A 25,975-nucleotide genomic window follows, 5' to 3' on the forward strand; every position below is an offset into this window, starting at 1 on the left:
GGCGCCAGAGGGTCCACGATGCTGGAGAACGGCTCTTTCTCCAACTGCTGCGAGGCGGGCCACCTGGCCGGGCGCCCGGGCCGGCCGGGGGAGGGCAGCGCGCGGCCCTCCGGGACCGACCGTCTTCCCTGGGTGGCGCCCACTTTGTCTGCGGTGCTTATCGTCACCACCGCGGGGGACGTCGTGGGCAACCTCCTGGTCATCCTCTCGGTGCTCAGGAACCGCAAGCTACGGAACGCGGGTGAGCGCCACGCCCGCGGCTGGGGCTGACCCTTCCCTGAAGTCGGGTCTCCATCTTCACCCCTTCATCGGTCCCTGGGGCCCCGTTCCCTTTTCTCTAACCTCGTCCCCAAGTTGAGCCCTGTGTTCAAAAGGTGGGCGAGCTGCAGCCTTTCCCCGACGTGTGGTTCTGGCACCCACCTCTTGCCGCTGTCTGGAGCGCACTGGGCACATCTGTGCCGCGTGAACTGAGCAAAGTTTTTCTTGCGCACTTTTCGGCGGGGCGCCCGCTCTGTGGGAACCCACGCAGCTGGAAGCTTCTGTCATCTGGGGCGCTCCATTCTGTGCGGGTCGGGAGGCTGCCTGTATCCCACCACAGGAATCTCGGGATTTTTAACACCTCTCTCCCTCCCCTGCAGTGGGTGGTGAGACAATGAAGCCCGGGGTGGGTTGGGGGGTGGGGAAGTTTTGTGTCAGAAACTTCTCTCCAGATCATCTGAAGACCTATTTCCAACCCAGAGAGTACAGTTGCAGAAATCTGCAGGCTCTGCTTGGGTGGAACTACATTATTGTGGGATAACGTGTTCTTTTCTGCAGATAAGGAATTCGTGGGATTAAATGAAAGTTAAAACAGTGATTCGGCAAAGTAGTGCTGCAATAGGGAAAAGTATGTTTTCCCTTCTGTTCACTCTCGTTTCAGTTTTTCCTGGAGGGAAAATTTGGAGGGAGCGCAATATCGAGGCAGCCTGGGGAGTTCTTGCCAACCCCAAGTGTGCCCTGACCAGTAGGGAGGGGCTTAGAGGGAGTAATTAAGGGTGGGCAGGAGCGAAGAAAATGTAGGAATGGGAGGGTGACTTGGGGTGCGGGCATTCCTTAGGTCTGCAAGGGAACAAAACCAGGGGGAACTCTGAACTCTGACCCTGAGAGGTCATTGGAGCATGCTGACCATTTCAGCCGGGAAAGCTCAGGGCCTGGTTCTCAATTTGTAATTTCTTAATCTGGGCGTTACTCCAATTTGAGTGAATTACAATGAAAAGACAAAAGCAGAAAGCCAGGCGTGTCCTTTAACCACGCTTTCCTAAGGAGCCAGACCATCCAGAAAGGCCAGTAGCAGTAAATGGTTATATATATTTTGTGTGGCTCTCTGGCTCCAGTATTTTTATCTAAAGAATAAACAAAAAACAAAAATAGAGCTTCTGTTTATAATATGGGAAACAACACTGTTAAGTAGAAACAAGCTTTCTGACTCAGTCATTTCAGTAGTGATGGTTAGAATCATCTGGAATCCCTTTTTTCAAGATGTTGTCATGTCCTTTGACTAAAAACTTATATATTAGGAAGGAGCAAGTCACGCTGGGGGAAGAGTTGTGTTTGATATTTTTTATTGCATCGTCCCTTTGCAGCTGCCACAAACATGCATCTCCTGCACCCAGGCAGGAAGGAGGCAGGGCTGGCCCTTCAGCCAGTTCTCTCCTTGACTAACCTGGTGGGGTGGGCTATTGGTCCCTGATCAGTAATTTGAGCTGCCTGAGGGAGGGGTGGCTGAATAGGGGGAGTGAGGCTTCCTTTTACATGAAGCAGACAGGCATCTTCTCCCCTTCCTCATCCCAAGGAGGGCTGGCCTCTTCTGCTCTCCTAGCCCAGCTCACAGAACCTTACTGATTTGGGGAGCATGGCTGGGGGTGGGTACTGGTCGTTAAGTTGGCGACCCATTCCCTGTTCTCTCCTTCCTCCGGTCCGTTGAGTAGGCTACAGCCCAGCACCAGAAGCAAATGCTAACACCATAGCTAAATGACATGAATTCCTGATACGCTGGTGTCTGCTCCAGCCGCGCAATTTAAGCAGCTTTTATTTGAGCACTGGCTTTATGGGTAACAGTCTTGAAAAATCTACTATTGACTTCTGTTAACCCTTGGCACAGTGAGATTTCAGAAGGTGATTACAAACTTGGAATTTGCCCTCATTCCTCTAGGAATCGAGTCTCTCTACTGAGAGTTTAGGGTGACTTTAAGAATCCCTCATCTCAGGGGCGCCTGGGTGGCTCAGTGGGTTAAGCCGCTGCCTTCGGCTCGGGTCATGATCTCAGGGTCCTGGGATCGAGTCCCGCGTCGGGCTCTCTGCTCAGCGGGGAGCCTGCTTCCCTCACTCTCTCTGCCTGCTTCTCTGTCTACTTGTGATCTCTCTCTGTCAAATAACTAAATAAAATCTTTAAAAAAAAAAAAAAAGAATCCCTCATCTCAGACTCTGGACTCCAGGAACCAAACTGAGGGTTATAGAAGGGAGGGAGGATGGGGGGATGGGGTCACAGGATGATGGATATTAAGGGGGCATGTGTGGTGATGAGCGCTGGGTGTTATACGCAACTAATGAATCGTTGAACACTACATCAGCCACGAATGATGTACTATATGCTGGCTAATTGAACATAATAATAATAAAAAGAAAAAGAAACCCTCATCTCAGACCTTTCTATAATTAAGACTGGTTCTTTAATTCACTGCTATTAAGAAGATAGGACCGTGGCGATGAGAACACTTATAGGTCCCATAACCACGGCACACAGCCCATATTTAGATCATAGACCTTTCTTAGCAGACATCCGTATCCTTCACGTGACTACGGCAAGGGCAGCTCTTTTTATGATCCATGACAGTGGTGATCCTGAGAGCAGGTTGAGTGGTTAGCTGAATTGTCCTTTTTTCCCAGGACCATGCTGCTGGACGCCCCCTGGCTGCATGTGCTGGGTTGACTTTTTCAGAGATGGCACTAGAGAAAGAGAGGGAGGGATGGAGGGAAGGTGGGAGACAGATTCAGAACATTGACCCAACTTGGAAGGTAAGACTATGTGTGCATTTCACACTTGAGTGCGTGCTTCCTGGGGACCTGTCCTATTTAGGGCTCTCCTGACGGCATCTGAGGACATTTTTGTGCCTGCCATGGCCATGCTTGCCTTGGTCTAGACTTCGCCAATAATAATCTCTGTGTTTTCAGTTTTCATCTCTTCCTTTCTCTGCTTTTCTGGAACCTTCCCCCATCAAGTTCTTTCTCCCTCTTCTGTGTTTTCAGTGTTTGTCTCTTTCCCTTTAGCCCACACATGCACCCATACATGCAGGCATGTATACACAAGGGTCTTTGGTGTTAGGAAAAAAAAAATCTTACCTTGATTTTATGCTCTTTTTTTTTAAAGATTTTATTTATTTATTTGACAAGAGATCACAAGCAGGCAGAGAGGCAGGCAGAGAGAGAAGGGGAGGCAGGTTCCCTGCTGAGCAGAAAGTCTGATGCAGGGCTTGATCTCAGGACCCTGGGATCATGATCTGAACTAAAGACAGAGTCTTAACCCACTGAGCCACCTAGGCGCCTCTATGTCCTTTTCTTTCTTTTTTTTTTTTTTTTAAGATTTTATTTATTTATTTGAGAGAGAGAGCACTAGCTAGGGGGCACAGGGCAGCAGGGTGGAGGGGGTGATGAGGGGGGAGAGAGAGAGTGAGGAGAGGGAAAAGCAGACTCCCTGCTGAGCAGGGAGCCCGGTTTGGGACACTATCCCAGGACCCTGAGATCACAACTGGAGAGAGCAGAAAGGCAGCCGCTTAACTGACTGAGCCATCCAGGTGCCCTGATTTTATGCCTGTTTCTGAATTCATCACTACTCTCTCCTTCCCTTCACAGCCAGGCATCAATTTCCATGCACTGGCTACCTCCTGGCTTCCCATTTCCTCTTCAGGGTTCTGGAGACTGGCCTCTGGAATGCCCCCCTGTGTAGTGTGTGATTCTCAAGCCTACGCCTTCCTTGAAAACTTTCATTCCTTTGGCTTACCTCATGCTAGTTTTTTGGATCTCCTTCTTTTCCTCTCCCAGACACCTGATCTCTGGGTGTCATTCCTGGTTCCTTCATTCCCCAAGCTCCCATGGTTTTTGTCTTCTAATATTTCTCAATATTCCCCTTTCCTGGGGCACCTGGGTGGCTCAGTGGTTTAAGCCTCTGCCTTCGGCTCAGGTCATGATCTCAGGGTCCTGGGATCGAGCCCTGCATGGGGCTCTCTGCTCAGTGGGGAGCCTGTTTCTCCTTCTCTCTCTGCCTGCCTCTCTGCCTACTTGTGACCTCTCTCTGTTAAATTAAAAAAAAAAAAATTCCCCTTTCCTGCCCTCCCTCCTCTCACTGCCTCATTTTACACATTCATCATCTTTAAAAAAAAAAAAAAATTGACACAGAGAGAAAGAGAGAGCACAAATAGGGGAGCAGCAGAGGGAGAGGGAGAAGCAGACTCCCCGCTGAGCAGGGATCCTAATGCGGGACCCGATGAGGTCATGACCTGAGCCAAAGGCAGACACTTAACCATCTGAGCCGACCAGTCACGCCCCATGCTCACCATATCTGGAACAAATTATGTCCATAGTGTCCAGACAGATTTCCAGGCTCCTTCCTCCGATGGCTGACCCCGCTGGCAGAGGTATGCCATCCCATCGGTGGCTGCCCTCTGTCTGTACAGCATCAGACTCTGCCCACACAGCCCTTGTCCCTCTAACCCAGCTAAGAAGACAGTCTGGCCTCCCTCCTCTCATCCTGCTTGTGAGCCACAGCTGCTCACATGCCGCCAGACTCCTACGCACTGCCTCATCTTGGGGAGCTCCCTGCCTCTTTTTTGCCATCAAACTTCTCCTTCAGACCCCTCTTCAGCTCCCCTCTGTGGCGGTTAATGTTGCTTATTAATACCAAGCAGGGTGTGGGGCCGGTCTCCCTCCTCTGGCTGCCACATGCCCTCCACAGACAGAACCCACCTCGCCGTGCTGTTGTCCATGTCCCGCTCTCCCCAGGGCACTGAGAATCTCTTGAGAGCTGAGACTTGTATTCCCTTTCTGTCCACAGAACTAAGTACACAGTAAGACATAAACACCTGTCTGTTGAAACGAACTGAAAATGGACAAGACATCAGGAGAGCAGTGGGACAGAAGTAATAAATTTTGTGTCACGAGGTGGGGCAGACTCAGTGACAGCACTCAGTCCTGCTCATGCCACCAGTAGAGTTTTTGTGGAACTGAAGGGTTTCCAGCACGAAAAGCCCATGGTCCACCTCATTCTTGTCCTTAGAGGCTGACTGGCACCATCCGCTCAGAGGTGTGCCTGCTCCCGCTGCTCCTGTGTGGCTAGGGGTGTCCAACGCTGCCTGGCCTCCCCCAGATTGTGCCTCCCTGCCTCTTTAGGGAGTTTGCCCCCTGCCGGTCTGTCCTGAGATTGCCCCCCATCAGGCTGTCTGTAGAATGTGAGCCTCCTGCTTTACCTTCACCATCCAGTTGGCCCCCCCAGAAGAGAGCTGAGAGAAACATGTCCTTACTGGAAGGTCGAGGTAATCTCCATTAACGGGAGGGGAAAGCCCAAAGGGTATCAGGTATTCCTGGCCCATGGGCACAGTGCCTGATTTCCCGGGCTATCTGGGAGTTGTGAATGAGTGGACACGAATCCATATCTAGGATAGTTGGGTGATAGGTAAAGAGAAGGAATATGAAATTGACATTGGAATCGCCCAAGAAAACGTGGAGGATTTGGCTGCCGAACACACAGGTCCTCCTCTAGAGTCTGCCCTGTCCTCCGGGCACCCACTGACGATCAGTCCGTGCCATCTTTTAACCAGAAATAGGGACCGCACTGCAGTCTTCCTGATTGGCATTTTCAGCTTGACAGATGTTTTGCATCCCCAGTCAGGGGGGAGCTGAGCCCACCTTTTCCCCCCACTTGCTGACCGAGGGTGGAGATGATAAATGAGTAGATAGACTAGGTCCGGATAGAGGCTGTTGGAAGGCTTGGAGGAAATACTTAATAGATCCACAGTCCCTGCGCTCCAGGCATTGTTGGGTAAGGTGGAACCCACTTTATCCCAATTTTATGCTGCTTCCGACCACTCATGGAGATGCCACTTGGTGACGGGTGTCTTTTGACCCGCTCAGCCTGCAGGGGTTTGGAATGCCTATTATCAGCTGAAGACCAGACTGGGCTTAAACTTGGACTCCCTCCCTGATGGGACTTGAGCTCTCCAACTTCGGGTTTCTGCTCTGAATACTTTCTTATCTCTTCACCAAGCAAAGATGAACACATTTTAAATCCCATAATTATGTCTTTAGCTGAACAATCAGGAAAGCTCATAATCCTCTTTAATTCTTCCCGTGTAGCTCTCAGTAGCCCAGGGGTATGAAAACTTTCCGTGTTTGACTGTTTTATATCCCCACCCCCCCAACCCCCCACCCCCGCCAAAATTGCAGGTCTGTATTTAGCAGGATACATCACAAAACTCTGGACATACCAATGCCTCGATTAGGTGTTACGATTTAAAATACTTCTTGTTGAAAGAGTGGAATTTAGGGAGTTGAGAATTGGAGTCCCCAGTGCTTAGGGAGTACCCGCCCATCACTGTCCTCCCTGCACTGTGACTTCTCCTGTCTTACCTCCTAGGGATTGTAGTCCAATGTTTGGAGTTTCTTTCTTGTTCTTTTGACACCACTAATAATATAAAAGCAGCAACAATAAAAAATAGCTGCTATTACTGTGTGCTCATTACATGCCAGATAAAATCTCTCCCATTTAGAAGAAATAGAAAAGAAAAAAACCCTGTACAACCCCCCATCAAAGGGATATCCTTTTGCAAGTATCACTCCGTTTCTTTCTTCTCTTAAAGCCAAAGCCGATTGGGAGAACAACCCACAGTACTAAAGTTTATCCTCCAACATTGGACAGAACCATGCCCTGGCGAATATCACCTCTGACTTCCTAAGTGCCGGGTTAAATGGGCTTGCTTTCCTTTCTTTCTCACTTTGGTTGCCCTTGACATTTCTTTTTCCTGATTTCCTCCTGTTTCTTTTCTTTCTCACTCTTCACTGTTATGGCCCTGGGCAAGTCACATAACCTGAGTGCCTGTTTCTAGAAATGGAAATCACGCAATCAACCATAAAGGATTCTTTTGAGATATAATTGAGTCAATTTATGTAAAGGCACATTATAAACTTGAAGGTGCTAAACCAACTGTGGTTTTGTTGTGAGTGTTAAGTGTAATTGAAGTAATAAAATGCTATCGAAAGAGTTTCCAGATGCTCTCTGGTGATGCTTATGGACGGGTGTTTTGTAATAGGCATCTCAGTTAAAAAAAAAAAAAATAGATGCTTATGCTCTTAAATATGTTCTCTTCTTTTAAGTGGTTGAAATACCCCCATCCTGCTTTTGCTTACACGATGAGCTTACTTAGCAGGCCTCTTTGTTTTTAATTAAAGCACAGTTACATTTCAACTTGCCCCTTATATGATTCATCCACACTCTCTAAAATTTTCAAAAATAATGTGATTTTAGTGGAAAACAATTTCTGCCCTCAAGGAATTTGGGAATCAAATTAGGAGCTTACTTTAATATAAAACTGCCTTGTTTAAGTATTTGTAAGGAAATCAGGGTTGGTTTTTGTTTGTTTGTTTGTTTGTTTTCCATTTTATTTATTTTTTCAGCGTAACAGTATTCATTCTTTTTGCACAACACCCAGTGCTCCATGCAAAACGTGCCCTCCCCATTACCCACCACCTGTTCCCCCAACCTCCCAGCCCTGACCCTTCAAAACCCTCAGGTTGTTTCTCAGAGTCCATAGTCTCTTATGGTTCGCCTCCCCTTCCAAATTTTTTTTTTTTAATAAACATATAATGTATTTTTATCCCCAGGGGTACAGGTCTGTGAATCGCCAGGTTTACACACTTCACAGCACTCACGATAGCACTTACCCTCCCCAATGTCCATAGCCCCCTCCCCCTCTCCCAATCCCACCTCCCCCCAGCAACCCCCAGTTTGTTTTGTGAGATTAAGAGTCATTTATGGTTTGTCTCCCTCCCAATCCCATCTTGTTTCATTTATTCTTCTCCTATCCCCCTACCCCCCCATGTTGCTTCTCCATGTCCTCATATCAGGGAGATCATATGATAGTTGTCTTTCTCCGATTGACTTATTTCACTAAGCATGATACGCTCTAGTTCCATCCACGTCATCGCAAATGGCATGATTTCATTTCTTTTGATGGCTGCATAGTATTCCATTGTGTATATATACCACATCTTCTTTATCCATTCATCTGTTGATGGACATCTAGGTTCTTTCCATAGTCTGGCTATTGTGGACATTGCTGCTATAAACATTCGGGTACACGTGCCCCTTTGGATCACTATGTTTGTATCTTTAGGGTAAATACCCAGTAGTGCAATTGCTGGGTCATAGGGTAGTTCTATTTTCAAATTTTGAGGAACCTCCATGCTGTTTTCCAGAGTGGTTGCACCAGCTTGCATTCCCACCAACAGTGGAGGAGGGTTCCCCTTTCTCCGCATCCTCGCCAGCATCTGTCATTTCCTGACTTGTTAATTTTAGCCATTCTGACTGGTGTGAGGTGATATCTCATTGTGGTTTTGATTTGTATTTCCCTGATGCCAAGTGACGTGGAGCACTTTTTCATGTGTCTGTTGGCCATCTGGATGTCTTCTTTGCAGAAATGTCTGTTCATGTCCTCTGCCCATTTCTTGATTGGATTGTTTGTTCTTTGGGTGTTGAGTTTGCTAAGTTCCTTATAGATTTTGGATACTAGCCCTTTATCTGATATGTCATTTGCAAATATCTTCTCCCATTCTGTCAGTTGTCTTTTGGTTTTGTTAACTGTTTCCTTTGCTGTGCAAAAGCTTTTGATCTTGATGAAATCCCAATAGTTCATTTTTGCCCTTGCTTCCCTTGCCTTTGCCGTTGTTCCTAGGAAGATGTTGTTACGGCTGAGGTCAAAGAGGTTGCTGCCTGCATTCTCCTCAAGGATTTTGATGGATTCCTTTCTCACATTGAGGTCCTTCATCCATTTGGAGTCTGTTTTCGTGTGTGGTGTAAGGAAGTGGTCCAATTTCATTTTTCTGCATGTGGCTGTCCAATTCTCCCAGCACCATTTATTGAAGAGGCTGTCTTTTTTCCATTGGACATTCTTTCCTGCTTTGTCGAAGATTAGTTGACCATAGAGTTGAGGGTCGATTTCTGGGCTCTCTATTCTGTTCCACTGATCTATGTGTCTGTTTTTGGGCCAGTACCATGCTGTCTTGATGATGACAGCTTTGTAATAGAGCTTGAAGTCCGGAATTCTGATGCCACCAACGTTGGCTTTCTTTTTCAATATTCCTTTGGCTATTCGAGGTCTTTTCTGGTTCCATATAAATTTTAGGATTATTTGTTCCATTTCTTTGAAAAAAATGGATGGTATTTTGATAGGGATTGCATTAAATGTGTAGATTGCTTTAGGTAGCATGGACATTTTCACAATATTTATTCTTCCAATCCAGGAGCATGGAACATTTTTCCATTTTTTTGTGTCTTCCTCAATTTCTTTCATGAGTACTTTATAATTTTCTGTATATAGATTCTTAGTCTCTTTGGTGAGGTTTATTCCTAGGTATCTTATAGTTTTGGGTACAATTGTAAATGGGATTGACTCCTTAATTTCTCTTTCTTCAGTCTTGTTGTTGGTGTACAGAAATGTAACTGATTTCTGTGCATTGATTTTATATCCTGACACTTTACTGAATTCCTGTACAAGTTCTAGCAGTTTTGGAGTGGAGTCTTTTGGGTTTTCCACATATAGTATCATATCATCTGCGAAGAGTGATAGTTTGACTTCTTCTTTACCAATTTGGATGCCTTTAATTTCTTTTTGTTGTCTGATTGCTGAGGCTAGGACTTCTAGTACTATGTTGAATAGCAGTGGTGATAATGGACATCCCTGCCGTGTTCCTGACCTTAGTGGAAAAGCTTTCAGTTTTTCTCCATTGAGAATGATATTTGCGGTGGGCTTTTCATAGATGGCTTTGATAATATTGAGGTATGTGCCCTCTATCCCTACACTTTGGAGAGTTTTGATCAGGAAGGGATGCTGTACTTTGTCAAATGCTTTTTCAGCATCTATGGAGAGTATCATATGGTTCTTGTTCTTTCTTTTATTAATGTGTTCTATCACATTGATTGATTTGCGGATGTTGAACCAACCCTGCAGCCCTGGAATAAATCCCACTTGATCGTGGTGAATAATCCTTTTAATGTACTGTTGAATCCTATTGGCTAGTATTTTGGCGAGAATTTTTGCGTCTGTGTTCATCAAGGATATTGGTCTGTAGTTCTCTTTTTTGGTGGGATCCTTGTCTGGTTTTGGGATCAAGGGGATGCTGGCCTCATAAAATGAGTTTGGAAGTTTTCCTTCCATTTCTATTTTTTGGAACCGTTTCAGGAGAATAGGAATGAGTTCTTCTTTAAATGTTTGGTAGAATTCCCCTGGGAAGCCGTCTGGCCCTGGGCTTTTGTTTGTTTGGAGATTTTTGATGACTGTTTCAATCTCCTTACTGGTTATGGGCCTGTTCAGGTTTACGATTTCTTCCTGGTTCAGTTGTGGTAGTTTATATGTCTCTAGGAATGCATCCATTTCTTCCAGATTGTCCAATTTGTTGGCGTAGAGTTGCTCATAGTATGTTCTTATAATTGTCTGTATTTCTTTGGTGTTAGTTGTGATCTCTCCTCTTTCATTCATGATTTTATTGATTTGGGTCCTTTCTCTTTTCTTTTTGATGAGTCTGGCCAGGGGTTTATCAATCTTATTGATTCTTTCAAAGAACCAGCTCCTAGTTTCATTGATTTTTTCTATTGTTTGTTTGGTTTCTATTTCATTGATTTCTGCTCTGATCTTTATGATTTCTCTTCTCCTGCTGGGTTTAGGGTTTCTTTCTTGTTCTTTCTCCAGCTCCTTTACGTGTAGGGTTAGGTTGTATACTTGAGACCTTTCTTGTTTCTTGAGAAAGGCTGGTACTGCTATATATTTTCCTCTCAGGACTGCCTTTGCTGTGTCCCACAGATTTTGAACTGTTGTGTTTTCATTATCATTTGTTTCCATGAATTTTTTCAGTTTTTCTTTAATTTCCTGGTTGACCCATTCATTCTTTAGAAGGATGGTGTTTAGTCTCCATGTATTTGGGTTCTTTCCAGCTTTCCTCTTGTGATTGAGTTCTAGCTTCAGAGCATTGTGGTCTGAAAATATGCAGGGAATGATCCCAATCTTTTGATACCGGTTGAGACCTGATTTGTGACCCAGGATGTGATCTATTCGGGAGAAGGTTCCATGTGCACTAGAGAAGAATGTGTATTCTGTTGCCTTGGGATGAAATGTTCTGAATATATCTGTGATGTCCATCTGGTCCAGTGTGTCATTTAAGGCCTTTATTTCCTTGTTGATCTTTTGCTTGGATGATCTGTCCATTTCAGTGAGGGGAGTGTTAAAGTCCCTTACTATTATTGTATTATTATTGATGTGTTTCTTTGATTTTGTTATTAATTGGTTGATATAGTTGGCTGCTCCCACGTTAGGGGCATAGATATTTAAAATTGTTAGATCTTCTTGTTGGACAGACCCTTTGAGTAGGATATAGTGTCCTTCCTCATCTCTTATTATAGTCTTTGGCTTAAAATCTAATTGATCTGATATAAGGATTGCCACCCCAGCTTTCTTCTGATGCCCATTAGCATGGTAAATTGTTTTCCACCCCCTCACTTTAAATCTGGAGGTGTCTTCGTGTCTAAAATGAGTTTCTTGTAGGCAACATACTGATGGGTTTTGTTTTTTTATCCATTCTGATACCCTGTGTCTTTTGATTGGGGCATTTAGCCCATTAACATTCAGGGTAACTATTGAGAGATATGAATTTAGTGCCATTATTAGCCTGTAAGGTGACTGTTACTGTATATTGTCTCTGTACCTTTCTGATCTACTTCTTTTAGGCTCTCTCTTTGCTTAGAGGACCCCTTTCAATATTTCCTGGAGAGCTGGTTTGGTGTTTGCAAATTCTTTCAGTTTTTGTTTGTCCTGGAAGCTTTTGATCTCTCCTTCTATTTTCAATGATAGCCTAGCTGGATAGAGTATTCTTGGCTGCATGTTTTTCTCGTTTAGTGCTCTGAATATATCATGCCAGCTCTTCCTGGCCTGCCAGGTCTCTGTGGATAAGTCTGCCGCCAATCTAATATTTTTACCATTGTATGTTACAGACTTCTTTTCTCGGGCTGCTTTCAGGATTTTCTCTTTGTCACTAAGACTTGTAAATTTTACTATTAGGTGACGGGGTGTGGACCTATTCTTGTTGACTTTGAGGGGGGTTCTCTGCATCTCCTGGATTTTGATGCTTGTTCCCTTTGCCATATGAGGGAAATTCTCTCCAATGATTCTCTCCAATAGACCTTCTGCTCCCCTCTCTGTTTCTTCTTCTTCTGGAATCCCAATTATTCTAATGTTGTTTCGTCTTATGGTGTCACTTATCTCTCGAATTCTCCCCTCATGGTCCAGTAGCTGTTTGTCCCTCTTTTGCTCGGCTTCCTTATTCTCTGTCATTTGGTCTTCTATATCACTAATTCTTTCTTCTGCCTCATTGATCCTAGCAGTGAGAGCCTCCATTTTTGATTGCACCTCATTAATAGCTTTTTTGATTTCAACTTGGTTAGATTTTAGTTCTTTAATTTCTCCAGAAAGGGCTTTAATATCTCCAGAGAGGGTTTCTCTAATATCTTCCATGCCTTTTTCGAGCCCGGCTAGAATGTTCAGAATCGTCATTCTGAACTCTTGATCTGACATATTACCCATGTCTGTGTTGATTAGGTCCCTAGCCTTCGGTACTGTCTCTTGTTCTTTTGTTTGTGGTGATTTTTTCCGCCTTGTCATTTTGTCCAGATAAGAGGATATGAAGGAGCAAATAAACTACTAAAAGGGTGGCAAAGACCCCAGAAAAATGCGCTGTAACCAAATCAGAAGAGACCCCAAATTGTGGGGGGGAGAAAGGGGATAAAAACAGGTTCTGGAAAAAAAAAAGAAAAAAAAAAGAAAAAAATTTAAAAAATAAAACAAATTAAAAAAATATAAAAAAGAAAGAAAAAATATATATATTTAGATGAACTAGTCAAAAAATGTTAAAAAAGAAAAGGGTAAAAGTTTTAAAAAATTTAGCCGAAGAAGAAAAAAGAAAAAAGAAAAAAAAAAATTGAAGTAGCCGCAAGACTAAAGAATCATGGGGAGAAAGTCATGAGTTCCGTGCTTTGCTTTCTCCTCCTCTGGAATTGCTCTGCTGTCTTAGGAATTGAACCTGCTTTCTCCTTGATAGATGAACTTCGTCCTGGCTGGATATTTTGTTGATCTTCTGGGGGAGGGGCCTGTTGTAGTGACTCTCAAGTGTCTTTGCCCGAGGCGGGATTGCACCGCCCTTACCGGCGGCCGGACTAAGTAATCTGCTCGGGTTCGCTTTTGGGAGCTTCTGTTCCCTGAACGCTTTCCGTAGAGTTCCGGAGGATGGGAATGAAAATGGCAGCCTCCTAGTCTCCGGCCCGGAGGAGCCGAGAGCCCGGGGCCCCACTCCTCAGTGCGCCCCCAGAGGACAGCACCCAATCACTCCCGTATCCCCAGCCTCTAGCCGCGCTCCGAGCTCACCCAGCCCGCGACCAGTTCAAGGTAACCCCGAGCTGAGAGTTCAGTCCTCGGCTCTGTCTCTGCAGCCGGCTTCTCCGTTCTAATACCTGCGAGCTCTCCGACACTCTGACACCCCCGATCCTTCTGTGACCCTGCGGGGCCTGGGGCCACGCTGACCCCACGTGGGCTTCACCCTGGTTTAGCCTTCCCTCAGTGGAACAGACTTTTAAAAGTCCTGATTTTGTGCTCCGTTGCTCTGTCACTTGCCGGGAGCCGGCCCCTCCCCCCGCGGTCTATCTTCACGTCGTTTTAGATTCACTTCTCCGCCAGTCCTACCTTTCAGAAAGTGGTTGATTTTCTGTTTCTAGAGTTGCTGTTCTTCTCTTCGCTCTCCCGTTGGATTTGTAGGTGTTTGCAATGTTTAGATAAGCTATCGAGCTGATCTCCTGCTACCTGATGTAGTCTCAGGCTGCTACTTCTCCGCCATCTTGACTCCTCCTCCAGAAATCAGGTTTTTAACAAATAATCTGCCTAGTGATTTCCAATGCTTATCTCCAGAAAGTAACTGATGAAAATATTTCACATTCATTTCGAGATGACTAGTGTTTCCTATGTCCTTCCTTTCCCATACAGATCCCTTTTGAGGAAAACAGCCATTCTAGGAAGGAAGCAGGCCAGTGGCAAAGGTCTTTGTGATTTTCTTCAGCTCCTTGGTGAATTTTCCTGCTTGGCCAGCCCCATCCCCAGGCCATCTTAGCTCTTCCTCACTGTTCCCTTATCCTAGGCTCCCTCTTGGATTCCTGCACACTGAAGGGCTGTCTGGCTGCTGTTTCTCTGTTTCTCAGCCCAACAGCCCTGCTGGCATCTCCCCAGCAGGGGCTATGTCTTTGACCCATCCCTGTGCCCTGCAAGACAGATGGGGTAGGCACTCACTAAGTGTATTGTGTGCTTGAATAGGTTAAGGATGGAAAAAAGCCTCAAGGCACGGGAAATTCAACCCTGTTAGAAATGATAGCTTCTCTGTTGAAGTCCCTATTTTAACCTTTGCTCATCTTGTTTTTATTTTTTATTTCCTTCTCTGAGACCACCAGCTTTGTAAGGGGAGGGAGCATGCTTTTCTCACTCGCCATGCTTCCCTTGGCCTTGGCAAAGGCAAAGCTCTTCCCTAGTAGATACTCAGAAATATCTGTTGAGGAAATGACTCCATGACTATCTGTTTCTACACTGGCTTTTAGCTCAGTGACCAAGGACAATTTAAATTTAACAAGCTCGTTGGGCCTGTTGGGTGGCCACAGGGAGGAGGGGCAAGGGATGGAGGTGGCTTGACCTTCTGGAACTCTCCTATCTGATGAAGACTTGATCACTCAAGGCTTGCTGGTTTTTTCCCCCAGGGTTACCAGATCCTTCTTAAGAAATAGATTTCTTGGGGCAGCTGGGTGACTCAGTCTGTTAAGCGTCTGTCTTTGGCTCAGGTCATGATCTCAGGGTCCTGGGATCCAGTCCTGCACTGGGCTCTCTGAGCTGAGAGCAGGGAGAGCAGGGAGCCTGCTTCCCTCTCTCTCTCTGCCTGCCTCTCTGTCTACTTGTGATCTCTCTCTCTCTGTCAAATAAATAAATTTTAAAATCTTAAAAAAAAAAAGAAAAAGAAATGGATTTCCTGGGAAAAGGGGAGGAGGAAGCAAGGAAGGAGTAGATTGTGGAGGGATGTGCTTTTCGTATGATTGTTAAAAGGGAATTCCATATTAGTGAACAAAGGCCTGCTGTCGAAGTCTGTCTCCACTCACACACCCTGTCTGGTGGAGGCAGATGGAAAGAAGTCACGCCAGGATATGTGATATGAATATTCATTAGATGCCTGCGCAGAGCGGGCTGAACGGTGCTGCGCGTGTCCTGATGGTTTTCTCACCTGTCTGGGGAAGAGACGGATAGATGACTAGGTCTCCCTTGACTACCATCCAGACAGGACCTGGCTTCTTACAGATGGGAGACAAAACAAGAATTTTATTTGCCTAATTTGGAATGATGTCAAGAAATCTGGGAGACAGTGCGACGTCTGGGCGGGTGAACCTACGGCAGGAACTGGTTGATTTCAGCCTTTTAGGAACAGCCCGAGTAATAGGGGAGAGTAATTGAATCACTCTTTCTGTGGAGTTGAATGTGTTCTTCCCACTATTTACAAGCTGTTCGCCAGCCTCCGGGGCATTATTAGGGGATGAGCCACATTAACACGGCGGAGCTTGACTAGCTTTGGGGGGGGGGGGGGGTGGGAACAGCTGGCTGAGCTGGCAGCCGCTCCCAGCCGCCCTTGACTTTCTCCGCACGTGCTTGGAAGTGCCGAAAGCTTGTTTGCTGCTCTACTGGGAGCCCAGAGGGCCCTGTAGGGACCAACATTCCTGTGTCAGAAAGAAGCGATGTTCTTCCCAGAAGCAACCAAGTGCATGTAAAGAAAAGGAAGGAGGGCTTCCAAAGTACAGGAGGGAACCGGCAAAGGAACAGTCATGGAGAAAGAAGTTTCAGGAAGTTGCCCAACTTCAAAGCTGCAAAACAGATTCCCGGGATCATCCCACCTTCCAGCACCACCTCCCAACACCAAAAAGACACTTAGGATTCTGGGAAGAGACAAGGACAATGGATGCAGCCAAGAATAAGAACTCTGAGAGGGGAAATGCCTCGCTGTCTTGAGACCAGGTGAGGTCTGCCTAGGAGAGTCGGAGGCTGACATCCACCAGTGGAGAACGCAGACAAAACTGGGAATTAAATGGAAAAGGAGGAGACCCCCTCCGCCCCTGGAGCAGGTCCTGAGATGTGCATTTCTTGTCAGGCTGTACCAGGCAGAAAGAATGTAAGGAAGTTTCACCCCACTGAGTAAGTAGAACCCTAACAAAGTTGAAGGAGAAGGAATCCAGCAGTTCAAGCCAAGGCTGGCCCGCTTTACACCCATCTCTCCGTGAGTGTCTGGAGAGACAAGAGAGCCCACCACCTTGTAAGCATTTTAATCATCCAAATGAAGGCTGCCTGGGGGTCTACCATGTTCCCACACCCACATGGAGTGCATCCTGTGGGATCTTCTTCGAGATGTGCTGAATGAATGTGGGTGGGAACAGGAGAAGCCTGGAAGCAGCCTTTTCTCTGCCTTGTGGGTTTATAACTATAATAGTACTGTTAACTATAGTTATAAAATATATAATATAAAAATATTAATTAAATATTTTTTTTATAAATAAAAAAATAAATAGTATAGTAACTATAATAGTGGAGTTTCCCTCACCTGAAGGTCTGACTCGGGGAGTGGGGAACCCCAGGCGGGTGGTTCTGAGCCTCCCTTTCCCCCTACCCTCTTGAAGCCAGACTGCAGACTGGCCTCTCTGATGGCTGCATCTTTTGGACCCTTTCCATCTGCCCGATGCTTTTGCATCCCTGAGAAGGTTACATCAGCCTCTGCAGCGCACAGAGCACACACGTGGTCATGGTGGAGTGAGCACCCTTAGCTCCTCAGGAATTCCCTCTTGCAATCATTCCATCCTCCCTCTGTGTCTGGCCACTGTAGGGCCAGCAGCTCGCCCTTCACCACATGGCAAGAGGCCAGAGGACTTGGAAGACGACACTAGTACCTACTGCATGCAGGGAAAGGATATCCACTCCTGGGCATGCAGTAGGTGCTCAAACCGTACACTTGGTGAATGGAACGAGTCACATCAAGGGTGGAGCTTCTTGGGCTCTGAGCTCTGTTTTGGCCCCCCTTCTGGACTCTTGGTGCCTTCTTCCTGAGTCAGTGTTTGCTTTAGACTCCAAATGCTTGAGAAATAGAAATATTGGATTTCTCAATTCGGCTTTACCCCAGCTGTTCCCTAGGATCCTGGCTCAGAACACGCCTGAAGCATATCCATCAATGGATGTCGTGGTTTCCAGAAGCTCTCTCTATGGCTCCTGAGGCTTTCTTGGGCTAGAGAACTCTGCACTCAGAGAAGGAAGGCAGTTCAGAGAGCTGGAGAAGGTGCGGGCAATGCAGGGAGGCCACCGGAGGCCGCAAGACCCCAGAATGGGACTCTCTGCCAACACGGCCGCCTGGCTGTGAGTGTAGGCCCCAGACGAGGCAGGTAGGGGAACGCCAGAACACATGGTTCCTGCTCCCAGACCTTTCTTCGATCCCACCTGCAAGATGCCATTCACATTTAGAAAACTGAGGTAAAGACACTTAGAAAGCAGCCTGTTGACCAGTGTGGGAGAAGGTACAAAAGGAGACTACCAGAGACACTGTGGGAAGGTGGGAGTATGGGCAGGGACTGGCACTAGTGAAGCCACTTTCTGGATATTCAGATGCTTCTCCCTTAGAACCCTTGCGGGAGCGTCAGTAATGCAAAACTGCTGAGGATCTGTGCTTGTGGTGAAAACTGTCATCATTCGTGAGCACCCATGGTGCCCCCAGGACTTTGCCCCATTATTTGATCCTCACAACTATAGTACAAAGTAGGAATCATTATTCCCATTCTACAAATGAGAAAAATGAGGCTTGAGGCATTGGGGCACTTGGGTAAGTTGCCAAAGCCACACAACATGTAGAAGAAACACAGTCTGAGCCTGAATTCCATGTCCCTAAAAGCCGCTAGGTCCCCAACCCCAATACTAACAGTGACATAGTTAATTTTAAGGGACTGGATAAAGAGTAGAATGTTCTCTAAGCTAGAAACTGTGGGGTCTCTTGCTGACTCTTGCTCCCTCTTTCCTGCTCCAGGCAATTTGTTCTTGGTGAGTCTGGCATCAGCTGACCTGGCGGCGGCCTTGTACCCATACCCGCTAATCCTCTCGGCCATCTTCCAAGATGGCTGGGCCCTGGGGGAGGCGCACTGCAAGGCCAGTGCCTTTGTGATGGGTCTGAGTGCCATTGGCTCCGTCTTCAACATCACTGCCATTGCCATTAACCGCTACTGCCACATCTGCCACAGCGTGGCCTACCACCAGATCTGCCGGCCCTGGCACACGCCCCTCTACGTCTGCCTCATCTGGCTCCTCACTGTGGGGGCCTTGGTGCCCAACTTTTTTGCAGGGTCCCTGGCATATGACCCGCGCATCTACTCCTGCACCTTCATTCAGACGGCCAGTGCCCGGTACACGACGGCAGTGGTGATCGTTCACTTCCTCCTCCCCATTGCTGTCGTGTCCTTCTGTTACCTGCGCATCTGGGTGCTGGTGCTCCAGGCCCGCAGGAGGGCCAAGCCGGAGACCAAGCCGCGCCTGAAGCCTGGCAACGTCCGGAGCTTTCTGACCATGTTCGTGGTGTTTGTGGTCTTCGCCATCTGCTGGGCCCCGCTGAACGGCATCGGCCTCGCTGTGGCCATCAACCCGGAAGCAGTAGCTCCCCAGGTCCCAGAGGGGCTCTTCGTGGCTAGCTACTTCCTGGCTTATTTCAACAGCTGCCTTAATGCCATCGTCTATGGGCTCCTGAACCAGAACTTCCGCAGGGAATACAGTAGGATTGTCTCCACCCTCTGGAAGCCTCGGCGCTGCGTTCAGCATGTTTCCAAGGGCAGCCAAGCTCCCCCTTTGGGGAATGCCCAGCACCCAGTCCGGTTAGACACTCTCTAGCCTGACTCACCGGCTGGGCACCAGATTCATGAAATGGTAGGAGGAGATCTGCCCCAAGGGTGAGATCGGGCAGCTCTCTGGGCTATGCCGTCCTGCTGATGTGACGGCATACAGCTTGTGGAACATCATCGTGTGGACAAGAAGCGTGTCAGCACTACAGGTTCAGGCTGGTCAGAAGAGGCCGATAGCTATGGGGGGGAGGGGGGTGGCGTGGGGAGGTGGGTGTCAGAGCACCGGCTCCGGCAGATGCTCTGTCAGTGCGCTGGGTGCTTGGCACCTTCGTCAGCCAGGGAAGGGACAGAATGAAGACAGGTTTGGGGTCAAAGAAGCCAATGACTTCCTATGAGCTGCTCTCTCCTCCTACTTGGGCCTCCTTGCTGCTTTTTCTCTCTTCCCCAAAGGGCAGTAGGAACGGACATCTTCCTGTTGGCAAGAATGAAAGCACGAGCTCTGTAGTGCTGGGAGCTAGGTAGCTCTGAGGGGGTCACAAGGGGCTGGCATGGCGCAGAGGGCACATGTTATGTACTCTGCCCCACGGACTCTCCCTACGCACGCACACACAAGCACACACACCCCGCCACCACAGCCACATATACACATACTTCCAACACACACACACACAGAGTCCTCAGGTGTCTTGAGTACGAAGTCGGCCTGGCTTCTCCACCATGTTGAAGTTGTGTGACCCTTGCCACGGAGATCTCGCCAGGGGCTGCCTCCCAGGGCCACAGTGAGGATTCACTGGGATCACACAGCTGAAGAGCTGAGGACAGTGCCCTCAGTAATCACGACTGTATTATTCTTCTCACTACACAAAATGAGAGATAATCTTGAAGGAGAGAAGCGGTGACGCGCAAAGACAGGAAGTGGGGGAAAGCGAATGAGGAAGGTTGTGTATGGAGGTGGGGGAAGGGCACGTGTACCTATTTTGCAGATACCTCAGGTCTTCATTCAGCAGCAACAAATTGAGCTTCCTTTTTCAGCTCCACGATCATGACTGACTTGTCTGTAACCAGGTCCAGCAGGAGAAACAAAAGGCATGTTGCCTGCCCTCTTGGAGATCACAGTCTGTTACTGAATGGTGTCAGCAGACTCTCTCTGGTTGTTTGTACCAGACACTGTGGTCAATGCTCGATACACATTATCCCATGTAATCCTTACAAAACTCTTTGAAAAGGGATCTTTATCTACATTTGTAGTAAGAAACTAAAACTCAAAGAAGTTAAACGATTTCCCGAGTTCACAGAGCCCAAGTCTGTCTGACGGCAGCACCCCATTTCTGCCCCTCACCCCTCACCTTTGTGTGGCAGGAACAAAGTGGAGGAGGGTAAGGACCCCAAGTACACAGGGTGCCAGGAGGGGTTCCAAGAAGAGAGAAAATTCCCTCAGCCAGCTAGCTGCTTTGCAGAACCAAGAGCCTGGAAATATGACCTCTTGGCGTTCTGAATGTTCTCCCTCCCCTCATTATTTGAGCTGTTAGGTGGAGTGATGTGTCCAGTCATCTGGTCACCCAGGAGCTTGTTAAACATGCAAGCACTCTTGGCTCCACTGAGAATGTTTTCAGTGTGGAGATCAGAGAAGGGCCTGCGAATCTGATTCTGACCCTGGAAGTCCTTTACCAAACTCTTGGTAATGCAGGGGTTTCAGCCCTTGTTGCTTGCCTGTTGGGATCTCATTTCTGGGTGTCGAGAGTCCGATCCAGGAAGGCCTCTGAGAGGGAAACACAGGAGACCTAAGGCTTCTCCCAGAACTTTGGCCATTTCTCTTGAGACTGAGCAGAACCTGAACTCATCAGGTCAGGCATGTGTTTGTTTTTTGGTCTCTCTGCCTTCTCTCCCCAGACACCAGCTATAGGGATTCGTCTTTCATTCTTTTTTTTTTTTTTTAAGATTTTATTTATTTATTTGACAGAGAGAGATCACAAGTAGGCAGAGAGGCAGGCAGAGAGAGAGAGGGAAGCAGGCTCCCCACTGAGCAGAGAGTCCGATGTGGGGCTCGATCCCAGGACCCTGAGATCATGACCTGAGCGGAAGGCAGAGGCTTAACCCACTGAGCCACCCAGGCGCCCCACCTTTCATTCTTGACTCAGAGGCAATGGGGTGTCACCCACTGCTCCCCCTATTTTTAATCTGTTAACTCTAAGCTGAGCACATGGTAAAGGCTCAGTAAATACAGATTGAAGAAACAAAAGCTGTCTTCAGTGTGCTGGACCCACAGGTGTTACCTGATTTGCCAGTTCTGACACTTCACTACCTGGGACATTATCTGGTTTCCAGAGGTTTTGGTGATAATCCAGGAAGCAACAGAATGAAAGGGCAGAAACTCTAGACGTTGGACATGGAGAGAGAGAACTCTGGACATTGGGCCATGTATATGCTCATATGGAGTGGCCTCACGCTGCAGGCCTTGATTTTAAATTAAGACCACTTTGCTGCAGTAGTGCAGGAACTCTATCCATCCTCTACTTCCTTGCTCGAGATCTACTCAAAAACTTGAATTTGTAATCAAAAATCTTCCCACAAAGATAACTACTCCCACAAAGATACCTACTCCTACAAAGATAACTTCCCACAAAGATAACTTCCAAACAAAGATAACCACATACTTTAACTTGTGAGTCTTATCAAACATTTAAGGAAGAAATAATACTGACTTTGCACACACTCAGAAAATAGAGGAAGGAAAAAACACTTCTCAGTGTATTTTGTAATATCAGCATAACCTTTCCTTACAGCACTGCAATGTCATCTAAACAAAAGAAAAAAATCACACACACAGGAAAATCATGTCTCTTTCAAAGATGCAAAAATCCAGAATGATATATTAGCACCAAAATACAAAAATCCAAAAATACACCAGAAGGATTCTGCATCATGACCAAGGTGGGAGAGGGTGGTTCCCTGGGACTATAAGGTTAATTTTAAATTTGAAAATTTGATCAGTGATTTATTTACTTATTTAGAGAGCATGAACTGGTGGGGGCAGGGGGTGTGCACAGAGAGGAGAGAATCCCAAGCAGGCTCTGTGCTAAGCATGGGGCTTGATCTCATGACCCTGAGATCATGAGAGCCGAAATCAGGACTCAGATGCTTAACCAACTGAACGACAGAGGCACTCCTGTAATTTATAATTTTAACAGAATAAGAGAGAAAAATTATTTCAATATGTGTAAAAAAATCATTTTACACCATTCAACATTCATTCATGATAAAAATAAAATTGGGGGAAACTAGGAAAAGGAGTAAATTTCCTCAGTCTGGTAAAGAATATATCTGAAAAACCTACAAATGATAGCATATTTAATGGTGAAATTAGGAATTTTTTTTTCTCTGAGATGAGAAAAAGATGTTTGCTCCCACCATTTCTTTCAATATTTTACTAGAAGTTCTAGCTTTATAGTAAGTTAAGAAAAAGAAACAAAGAACAAATATTTTTTTAAAAATGAAAAGTAAAACTCTCTTTATTCTCATATTATGTGAACCAGTATGTAGAAAACCCTATTAAATCTTAAAAAAAAAAAACAACAATAAAAAAGCTACCGGAATTAGGAAGTAAATTTAGTAAAATCACAGGATGCAGGATAAATTTTTAAAAATCTATCCTTTTTCTGTAACCCTAGTAATAATAAATTTAGAATAAAATTTAACAATACCAATACCAAAAATAACCAAATATAGAATTAATCAACCAAAAGGTATACAAAGCCTCTATACTGAACATTACAAAAGACTGCAGAGAGAAATAAAAGAAGACCAAAACCAGTGAAGAGAAATACCATGTCATGGATTAGAAAAATATTTTATTAAAATACATATTTTCCTAAATTCATCTATGGATTCCATGAAGTCCCAACTAAATTCCAGAAATATTTTTTGAAGATACTGGCAATCTGTTTATAAAACTTATATATAAATGCAGATGAGGGGGACAAAGTGAATAGCGGAGAAGTAGCAGCCTGAGACTACATCAGGTACCAGGAGATCAGCTCGATAGCTTATCTAAACATTGCAAACACCTACAAATCCAACGGGAGAGCGAAGAGAAGAAGAACAGCAACTCTAGAAACAGAAAATCAACCACTTTCTGAAAGGTAGGACTGGCGGAGAAGTGAATCTAAAACGACGTGAAGATAGACCGCGGGGGGAGGGGCCGGCTCCCGGCAAGCGGCGGAGGAACGGAGCACAAAATCAGGACTTTTAAAAGTCTGTTCCACTGAGGGACATTGCTCCAGGGGCTAAATCGGGGTGAAGCCCACGCGGGGCCAGCGTGGCCCCAGGCCCCGCAGGGTCACAGAAGGATCGGGGGTGTCAGAGTGTCGGAGAGCTCGCAGGTATTAGAACGGAGAAGCCGGCTGCAGAGACAGAGCCGAGGACTGAACTCTCAGCTCGGGGTTACCTTGAACTGGTCGCGGGCTGGGTGAGCTCGGAGCGCGGCTAGAGGCTGGGGATACGGGAGTGATTGGGTGCTGTCCTCTGGGGGCGCACTGAGGAGTGGGGCCCCGGGCTCTCGGCTCCTCCGGGCCGGAGACTAGGAGGCCGCCATTTTCATTCCCGTCCTCCGGAACTCTACGGAAAGCGTTCAGGGAACAGAAGCTCCCAAAAGCGAACCCGAGCCGATTACTTAGTCCGGCCGCCGGTAAGGGCGGTGCAATCCCGCCTCGGGCAAAGACACTTGAGAATCACTACAACAGGCCCCTCCCCCAGAAGATCAACAAAATATCCAGCCAGGACGAAGTTCATCTATCAAGGAGAAAGCAGGTTCAATTCCTAAGACAGCAGAGCAATTCCAGAGGAGGAGAAAGCAAAGCACGGAACTCATGGCTTTCTCCCCATGATTCTTTAGTCTTGCGGCTACTTCAATTTTTTTTTTTTCTTTTTTCTTTTTTCTTCTTCGGCTAAATTTTTTAAAACTTTTACCCTTTTCTTTTTTAACATTTTTTGACTAGTTCATCTAAATATATATATTTTTTCTTTCTTTTTTATATTTTTTTAATTTGTTTTATTTTTTAAATTTTTTTCTTTTTTTTTTCTTTTTTTTTTCCAGAACCTGTTTTTATCCCCTTTCTCCCCCCCACAATTTGGGGTCTCTTCTGATTTGGTTACAGCGCATTTTTCTGGGGTCTTTGCCACCCTTTTAGTAGTTTATTTGCTCCTTCATATCCTCTTATCTGGACAAAATGACAAGGCGGAAAAAATCACCACAAACAAAAGAACAAGAGACAGTACCGAAGGCTAGGGACCTAATCAACACAGACATGGGTAATATGTCAGATCAAGAGTTCAGAATGACGATTCTGAACATTCTAGCCGGGCTCGAAAAAGGCATGGAAGATATTAGAGAAACCCTCTCTGGAGATATTAAAGCCCTTTCTGGAGAAATTAAAGAACTAAAATCTAACCAAGTTGAAATCAAAAAAGCTATTAATGAGGTGCAATCAAAAATGGAGGCTCTCACTGCTAGGATCAATGAGGCAGAAGAAAGAATTAGTGATATAGAAGACCAAATGACAGAGAATAAGGAAGCCGAGCAAAAGAGGGACAAACAGCTACTGGACCATGAGGGGAGAATTCGAGAGATAAGTGACACCATAAGACGAAACAACATTAGAATAATTGGGATTCCAGAAGAAGAAGAAACAGAGAGGGGAGCAGAAGGTCTATTGGAGAGAATCATTGGAGAGAATTTCCCTCATATGGCAAAGGGAACAAGCATCAAAATCCAGGAGATGCAGAGAACCCCCCTCAAAGTCAACAAGAATAGGTCCACACCCCATCACCTAATAGTAAAATTTACAAGTCTTAGTGACAAAGAGAAAATCCTGAAAGCAGCCCGAGAAAAGAAGTCTGTAACATACAATGGTAAAAATATTAGATTGGCGGCAGACTTATCCACAGAGACCTGGCAGGCCAGGAAGAGCTGGCATGATATATTCAGAGCACTAAACGAGAAAAACATGCAGCCAAGAATACTCTATCCAGCTAGGCTATCATTGAAAATAGAAGGAGAGATCAAAAGCTTCCAGGACAAACAAAAACTGAAAGAATTTGCAAACACCAAACCAGCTCTCCAGGAAATATTGAAAGGGGTCCTCTAAGCAAAGAGAGAGCCTAAAAGAAGTAGATCAGAAAGGTACAGAGACAATATACAGTAACAGTCACCTTACAGGCTAATAATGGCACTAAATTCATATCTCTCAATAGTTACCCTGAATGTTAATGGGCTAAATGCCCCAATCAAAAGACACAGGGTATCAGAATGGATAAAAAAACAAAACCCATCAGTATGTTGCCTACAAGAAACTCATTTTAGACATGAAGACACCTCCAGTTTTAAAGTGAGGGGGTGGAGAACAATTTATCATGCTAATGGGCATCAGAAGAAAGCTGGGGTGGCAATCCTTCTATCAGATCAATTAGATTTTAAGCCAAAGACTATAATAAGAGATGAGGAAGGACACTATATCCTACTCAAAGGGTCTGTCCAACAAGAAGATCTAACCATTTTAAATATCTATGCCCCTAACGTGGGAGCAGCCAACTATATCAACCAATTAATAACAAAATCAAAGAAACACATCAATAATAATACAATAATAGTAGGGGACTTGAACACTCCCCTCACTGAAATGGACAGATCATCCAAGCAAAAGATCAACAAGGAAATAAAGGCCTTAAATGACACACTGGACCAGATGGACATCA

General features: G+C 46.0%; 1 protein-coding gene across 1 annotated transcript; it reads left to right on the top strand.

The window, feature by feature from the left end:
- Window positions 1–18: 18 nt before the first annotated feature.
- Window positions 19–19,274, top strand: MTNR1B (melatonin receptor 1B). Its single transcript, XM_046015945.1, has 2 exons — window positions 19–241; window positions 18,424–19,274. The coding sequence occupies exons 1-2, from the start codon at window positions 19–21 to the stop codon at window positions 19,272–19,274; spliced, it is 1,074 nt and encodes a 357-aa protein (XP_045871901.1).
- Window positions 19,275–25,975: the final 6,701 nt, after the last annotated feature.

Source organism: Meles meles, chromosome 8, assembly GCF_922984935.1.
Source record: "Meles meles chromosome 8, mMelMel3.1 paternal haplotype, whole genome shotgun sequence".
NCBI lineage: Eukaryota > Metazoa > Chordata > Mammalia > Carnivora > Mustelidae > Meles > Meles meles.